Source organism: Echiichthys vipera (assembly GCF_963691815.1).
Source record: "Echiichthys vipera genome assembly, chromosome: X".
In the NCBI taxonomy this organism is placed as follows: Eukaryota; Metazoa; Chordata; class Actinopteri; order Perciformes; family Trachinidae; genus Echiichthys; species Echiichthys vipera.
The window spans coordinates 35,253,517-35,261,831 of NC_139825.1; the positions used below are offsets into that span (position 1 = coordinate 35,253,517).

General features: G+C 41.2%; 1 protein-coding gene across 1 annotated transcript; it reads left to right on the forward strand.

The window, feature by feature from the left end:
• Positions 1-926: 926 nt before the first annotated feature.
• On the forward strand, positions 927-5,695 carry LOC310965628 (BOS complex subunit ncln; the record flags this gene model as incomplete). Its single annotated transcript, XM_083939332.1, has 15 exons — positions 927-1,083; positions 1,829-2,019; positions 2,240-2,384; positions 2,481-2,578; positions 2,716-2,793; positions 2,884-2,987; positions 3,773-3,861; positions 3,995-4,134; positions 4,221-4,399; positions 4,523-4,610; positions 4,723-4,761; positions 5,017-5,189; positions 5,282-5,335; positions 5,424-5,502; positions 5,639-5,695. 15 exons carry the CDS (start codon positions 927-929, stop codon positions 5,693-5,695), a joined length of 1,671 nt encoding a protein of 556 aa, XP_083795458.1.
• Between the last annotated feature and the right edge of the window lie 2,620 nt (positions 5,696-8,315).

An 8,315-nucleotide genomic window follows, 5' to 3' on the forward strand; every position in this document is an offset into this window, starting at 1 on the left:
GTTGTGTGTATAGTGCAACATATCAAAAAATAAATATTAGATATCTGAAGTTTGATGGTGCCATGTGTTTCTTTAAGTTTTTAACTGTGACTTCTCTTCTTTTTTTTCTTTTTAACAAGGTTTTACATTTTTTGGCCATAAGATAGACGTAGTAATGAGGGTCTCTATTCAGCATGTCTCGGTCAGTTCTCAGGCTCTCCTATCCAGCAGCTCTCCAGGCTGTTGTCCCTACAGGAGACTAAACAAATATCTACTGTATGAAACAGCTAGCCTGTCTCCCACACAGAGTCTCCGCTGGTGATGTCTGATTACCTACTGAAGTGACTGAATGTAACACACAGCTAGAAAAGAGAGGATGGGGACAAGGGATGGATAGATAGAGGAGTGGTGAGTGTGAGTGGATGGGGGGTTGGTTATTTGTGATTAGCCTCGAGTTGATCCCTTTGGAGCAGATGGTGAATGGTGGCTTACCTACCTAGAAGACGCCTTGAGTCCCAGGAGCTAGTTTGTGTCCACGCTGCAAGGAGTAGCACTGAGGTTGAGGAAGACGTAGGAAGAAGGCTGCATGAGACAAGACTGCTGGGTGAGGTGAGGAACATTTCCATACCCCAAATAATGCTAGAAGAAGATGGTTGATGTCACAGTTATAGACATGATTTATAATTGTAAACTGGCAGGCTTGTTATCGAAGTCCAGGTTGGTTGGGACTATTGTACTCTCTAGTACAACAATATGGATGACCCATCTTTGGCCACCAATTCCTGAGTTAGTTGTTAAGGATATCTTGAATAGGAACTGCAAATCCTTAGCATGATTAATTAAGCATGTGCATTTTAATGTGTGTATTCTGGTTTTGTATGTAGCTTACTGTAACAACAGCCTTCCCCCTTAGATTGAGGCCGTAACAGAACACAGGACGTGACATCATGTTGCTGAGAGACTTGGGTGGAGCTGCTGTTGTGTTGCTGCTGCTGCTGTTGCTCTGTGTCCAGCGTCTGCATGGCTCTGCTCTACTTGGTGTTTCCTCCTATGAGTTCACAGGCTACAGGATGCAACAGTACAACTTGGCACAACAGAAGCATGGTATGTTCAGAGTCACACCCCACCTCCAGTAGTGGGAAAGTAGTTATTTACATTTACTGAAGCTTTTGAGGTTTGCATTTCATGCTGCTTTTATTATGTGGTTATTAATGTGTATATATATATATATATATAATATAATGATTTATCAGTCAAACTCCTTAGTACTCTTACTTTTAATTCATTAAGTATATTTTGCTGATAATAATTCTGTACTTTTATTTAAGTAGGATTTTGAATGCTGGACTTTTTTACATTGTTGTGTTGGTAATTTTAAAAGGATATGAACACTTCCACGACTCCTCGCCTCACAAATTATTTAGTGCCTTTGAGGTGAACATCTTTTAAAAATGGATTGTAAGAAGTCTTGAGGACTATTATATGTGGTAACCACGATGCAGAGATACTTAGTGATTCAATAAGTTAAAAAAACAAAGGTTTTACTCACTGTATTTACACTCGCTACACTCAAGGTTACATGGCCACCACATGTAAGCAGGATTTTAATGATGTTACTAACTGAGATGGCGCCAATTTTCACCAATACCCTCTCTCACCTATACCAAAGCATCTTATCTCATAAACTGAGTATGTTTGCTTTAAAATCTTTGCAAAATTTTATATAAAATCTATAGCTTTCAGATAAAAAAATAAATATAACACATGCCTCTAAAATGCAGTGGAGTACAAGTGTAAACTATAAAATGGAAACACTAAACTAGATTTATCTTTACATTTTTCTGCTGAGGTTGCCGTGGAGCCATTGTGGTGGCGGAGGCACGCTCAGCGGACGAGCTGGTGCTGACCCGGCGCTGTGTCATCATGAAGGTTGCGGACTTTACCACAGAAAAATACCTTGAGGCCCAGAGGCAAAATGCTGCTGCCATCCTGATCCTGCTGCCCAAGAATATCTCCAGCATCCCCCATGACAGTGCGCAGGTAACAAATTATCCGTTATTTTGCTCTGGGACATGCTGCAAGGCAACATAGAAAAACATTACAGCATCTTTTTCTGATCCATCCGACAAGATACTGTACAATTTCTGAATTAATTAAAAGCTTGTTTAAATGTTATGATCACCACATCACAGAGCACAATACCATACCCCGTATGGGCTAAAGGAAAGAGTTGTTTCACCAATCCCTTTTCTCTTTGCAGTCCTTTATGGCGAGTGAGAGTGAAGCCGTGCTGAAGGAGACCCTCATGCCTGTGTATGTGGCGCCTGAGGATGAACAACTGCTTTACATGTATGAGGAGGTCAAGCAAGCTGCGGCCACACGGACCTCCTCTATATTTGTCAGAGGTGAGAGGAGCCAGAAGATGTTACATTTTTGTAAGGAAGTTGAAAAACCAATGCAAAATGTCTTTACTGATGTTTGTATGTTTTCATTTTCGGCAGTCCTTAGAAGTATGGTCACAGCTACAGCCTTTCAGATCTTAGTGAGCAACAATGCCCCCATTAAGGGCATCACTGACAACACCATCACCACACTGGAGGTGAGTATGGAACTATGGAGAAAAGAGGAGTAAAAACCTGTGATTGACATTTTTCCAAATTTCAGTCTAACCTCATTAGATTGGTTTGTGATTGGTCCCTCAGTTCTGCACTGTATAACTGGTGATGTTTATTTCAGGGAGTGCTTCCTGGAGCAGGGGAGGAGGCACCCACTATTGTCATCACTGCCCACTATGATACCTATGGGCTGGCACCAGTGAGTCATGTAAAAATGATGAAACACAATTTCAGCACTTGCAGTATAATACCATGTTCAGGCATTTGTTTGTATTTGTGTGCAACACAGTGGTTGTCATATGGAGCAGACTCTAATGGCAGTGGGGTCACCCTCCTGCTAGAGCTTGCACGTCTCTTCCAGAAGCTTTTTAGTAGCCCAAGCACCAGACCACCGTGAGTTACAATCCCCCCAGAGAGGGGGGAGAGCTTTTAAAGTTTCCTTACTATGCTTATTTTAATATTCTTACTTGTATTTTTGGCTTCCATTAGAACATATTTACATGATTTAATGTTAAAAAAAAACAAACATAATTTTTGTCATGTTGTCTGTCTGAATATACCTGTATTCACCCTCTGTCTGAAACACTCCGTTTCAGAGCCTGTCTCTTTAATCCCCCCTCCTAAAAAAGCCAAGTCTGCTCTGATTGGTCAGCATTTCCAAGTCGCCTCTGTGCTCTTGGCATCTCTGCACCATCATTGCAGATGGGGAACACTGTATGTAATGGCATGTTCTACCTATATATATTATAGTTGTGACATCACAACCGTACAGAAGTGCTGACAGCCCATTTAAATGCACAGTTTATGAATATGGGCTGTGTGCATTTCTCTGTTGATTGAGCGTTTTAATAGATGATGTATTTATATAGCATCTCAACCTGCTTTATTATTAAAAAAAGACATGCAAATGCCACTTTTTATATGTGCCCAAATCACCCATTAATGCCATTGGCAAGTACTAGAAGCTATGAAAACTAAATAATATTCAGAACATACCAAATCTAGCTGAAAACATAGCTGTATCCAATTCAAGAGCTCTGATTTGATAGATACTGCTAAATATAAAAGTTTACGATAATCTAAGCTTTATCTAATTTATTCAGAAAAACTGACTCTTATTATGTCAAGGCAACACACAGAGGATAAAATGCTTGACAATTTATTTTGAATCTTTATAGATATAATTTAATGTTCTCCTTAACCGGAGGAGGGAAGTACAATTTCCTTGGCACAAAGAGATGGATTGAAGAGAATCTGGACCATGCTGGTGAGTTTTCCTTCAAGTTTTGGGCTTTGGGGCCTACACTGTATCCAATATGTGGAAAGTAGTCTACAGCACTAACATATCTTAACATGAGCAGCCTAGTTTGATTTATTTCATGCAAACCTTTTCCCTCCAGAGACTAGCCTGCTCCATGACAATGTAGCATTTGTGTTGTGTTTGGATACACTGGCCAACAGTGATGACCTGTACATGCACGTGTCCCGCCCGCCTAAAGCAGACACTCTCATGCACTCTTTCATTGAACTGCTGGAGGAGGTAACAAGCTTTACTCTTAGGTCTAAAATATGGACGTATTGCCTATCTCAGTTTTCATGGACTAAAATTTGTGAATACTCCTCAAGGTGGTGTCCTCCAGATTTCCCTGGGTGAAGGTAGGACTGGTCCATAAGAAGATCAATCTTGTGGAGTCCATGGTAGCGTGGGAGCACGAGCGCTACAGCCTGCGAAGGATACCAAGTTTCACTCTGTCACATCTGGGAGACCCCAAATCTGAGCTCCGTGGTTCCATGCTAGACACCATGTGGGTTCTTAATTCTGTTAATGATTATTATGACTAAGTGGTTGAAGGCTTTGTTTACTATGGGGTGAGATGAAATATGTTGCAAAGAGCAACATCATAGTTGTCTTTTTGTTTTTATCACAGGTCACAAGTGGACTTAAGGAAAATGAAGCGTAATGGCGTTATCATAGCAGAAGCACTGGCACGTTTTATGTACAATCTCTCTGACAAGGTGATTTAATGCACAAAAACACAATGTATGTATCCAGATACATACACTCTTGCTTTATTTGCTTTCATCAGCATTTTAATGTGCGATTATTTTTTTTATTATCTTCCACAAGGGATCACCAAAAGATTTACAGGTTTTCAAGGGCCAATTGGTAAGTTCCTGGTTATTCTGGTCAATATGCAAAGACAAGTGCTGACCTCTGGTGTTAGTTTGTAGGCATTGCAGAGTGTTTGCATCTTCAAACGCCTGGTAATAATAATAATAACAACCGTGGCTTGTTCATTTGATTTTAAATGGGTAAAAATTTGGACTCTATGACATACAAATATTTTTATTTTTGTGTGATGGCACATACGTTTTCCTACATCTTTCTTTCTGTGAATGCACTTCTAAATTTTTGATGCAGAACTTTCATGACAGCCGTATGTCCAGTCTGATGTCCTTCCTGACGTCAGTCCCTCGGGCCACCCAGCTGCTGGATAAGGAGCTCAGTCACATCCTGCTAGTTAACTCACTGGAGCACGAGTTCAAACGTTACCTGCAGCAAGTTCACAGACACACCTTCCGGCAGGACAAGAGGTAAAATGTGGTAATAGAAGAAAACACATACTGTGCAATGTAACATAAGGAAACAAATACAACAATATCACTACTGATCTTTCTTCATACAGAGACCCTGATATTACCTTTTTCGATCAAATGAATCAACCGATAGTGATGTACAGGTAAATATCTGTGCATTTTATCATATGCATTTTGTGCATACTGTAATTTCTATATGACCCTTGGACACTGACACATTTTTTCTTCCAGAGTGAAGCCTGCAGCCTTTGATCTCTTCCTCGGCGGCTGCATTGCTGCTTATTTGGGGATTGTTTACTACGCCATTCAGGTTCTTACCGTTACATAGACTTTCCTAGTATATTGTCCATTCATACTGTATTACATAGCACCTTATGTTGCATTGTAGACAATTCTCAACACGTCAGGATTGTTTTCTCACAGCACCTTCTTGTTCTCTCTTACAGAATTGTGGTTATCTCTACACAAAGCTCAAAGCAGCAGTGAAATCCAAGCTCGAGTAAATAAGACTGTGAATACTGAGTCTGCGACAGGGGCTTTGAAGTCTGCATTGCACATGTTGGACTTCTGCTTCACTGGCAGCGCAGAACATGAAAGCAATGCAACTTGAATCTTCTAAGACTGATCACATGCACAACTTATGAAGTGTCCATTTGTTTAGAAATGTATATTGTTTTCATAAATCCATTGTGCTATGTACCATTTCTTGTATGAACAGACTGGAAGGTATTGTTTTGAGGAGATGTAGTGAACAAAAATAATAAAGGATTTGTTATGGGATTTGTCTTCAAAGTATAATGAGAAGTCGAACACAAACTACAGATTGAATTTGATTTGAGCCCCCCGTGAAGGACGTTCCTGCTGCCACATCATTACTATGTTTCGCCATGTCCTCTGCTCTGCATCTGTTGACATGGATTTGACTGGGCTTAACGCTGCTGTCAAACAAGGCCCAGCCACTGCAGCGAGATGAACAGCCAGTTCCTGTCACAGATAACTCAGTGAGAGCAGTGGAGACACAAAGGCACCCTACAGCGCTTGGTGAATTATTGATGCTCATGTGGCATGCTGACAGTGAATAGAGGTGACCCTGGGTGGTGGTGGTGATGGTGGTGGTGGTGGGGGGAGATTCTTAGAAATCCCATCTCTCCTCTGGTTTGTTCCGGTTCTGCAGATCTGATCATTCTGTTTTAACTTAAGAGGCAGCTACAGGGAGCTGAGCCTTTAGTGTTTGAGATCAGTGCTGCCTAGTTTATGAGGGGCCCCTGGGAGGGATGTAGGTCATGGATAGTGACCCAAGGTATGTGTGTCTCTGCAGGGGACCTGGGGCTTGGGGGGATTAGTGGCCGAGTGCTCAGGTAGCACAAAGAGGTGTTCTGGTTCAGCAAGGAGGCTCTTAACCTGTCTCCACTTCCAACATATATTCATCACAATAGCTACAAGTTAAACTAAAAGTTCTTACCATGTATTTGTTTGTCAATGCGGATCCGTGCAGGAATTATAATTACTGGTGCATGCACAAATAATATGTTGTGATATGTTAAACACAGCAAGAGTAATATGCCAGAAAAGTACAGTAGTTGGCATGCACAACCCTGCAACCATTTTAAAGCATAAAACACACACACACACACACACACAAACACACACACACACACACACACACACACACACACACACACACACACACACACACACACACACACACACACACACACACACACACACACACACACACACACACACACACACACACACACACACACATATTAGGCAATTTTACAGAAAAAAAAGAATTAAAAGGTTTAACAGATGCACAATACAAGGGGAAAGGGAGGAGCCACCAGGTGACGGGGAGGAGAAGGATGCTCATGACTTTCAGGCAGACTGGAGGGGAAGCAGTAGAAAAAAAGTAGGACATTAGGTGAAGATGGCTCCCCAGCTCTACATCACTATGTACAAAGAGCAGTTTGCCTCTCCTGGCAGAGTGACACGAGAACAACTTCGACCCACCTCTGCCCACCGCAGGAACAACCCCCAGCCCCGGCCGGTAAGACACACAGCCACTTGGACTGTCTCACCATTATTTATGATTGTGTATGACATGTTGAAGAAATCTCTTGAGAAAATGCAAATAGTAGTCCTTCAATCGATGGAATTTAGCAAAGAATGTTACCAAGTTAATTGAACACATTTCCAGGTTGTGCATTTAAAGTCAAACAAGACTTATCGGATAACTTATTATCTCCACTCTCTTTATTGATCTACATTTAACCAGACCAAACGATCTTACTCTAATTGGAATCTTGTTGTTTACTTTTCTCTGTGCTTGGTGAAAGCTGTATAACATCTATTATTCAGTACTTTTTGAATAATATGTATATTTATCTATCCAGAAACAGAGTAAATAGAGCTAATAGAGAACAGTCCCAAGAACAAACAAACAAACCTTGATGTTTTTAATGTATTATAATACAAAGAGGAAAGGAAAGTTTTGAGTACTGAGAGAGAGGAATAATGTGGAACAAGATTTATTTAATTAGAATAAAGAAACAAAGATAATAAGCACATATGCTGTGTACTACATAAACAGAGGAATGTTCAACTTAGTGGATAGTGATATCTCCAGGTTCTTCTTCCCTTTATCTTCTAATTTATCTCTATATCTCTACCCATGTGTCCTTTTCCTTGCATTTCCAGGACTTTTTATTTCCCTGGAGTCTCCAGTCCAACTACAGGTCACGCTGCACTCAACCACACTCCTCACCCCCTGTGGATATTGGTCGTCCTCTCTTCCCCCCTGTCAGACATTTATCATTCCACAGTCCAGTTACAACTTGTCCAGACATCTGCCTCAACTCCAAGGACAAACCAAACCACATGCCCCCTGTCAACCCATCTACAGTGCAAGCTCTGCCCTCTGCTGACGGACTGCAGAAACTACAGCTGAATGAGCCTCCTTCTGGCACTGGGTCTAGGCTCCACGCAGCTTTGAAGAACCCAGCAAGGTAGCAGTCGATCAGTTTAATCTACAGTCCGAAGATGACTCTAAATGCACATTGATCCTAATTGATTTTCTTTGCATTAGACTGGATTATCAGAGGAATGTTCATCTACTCTCAG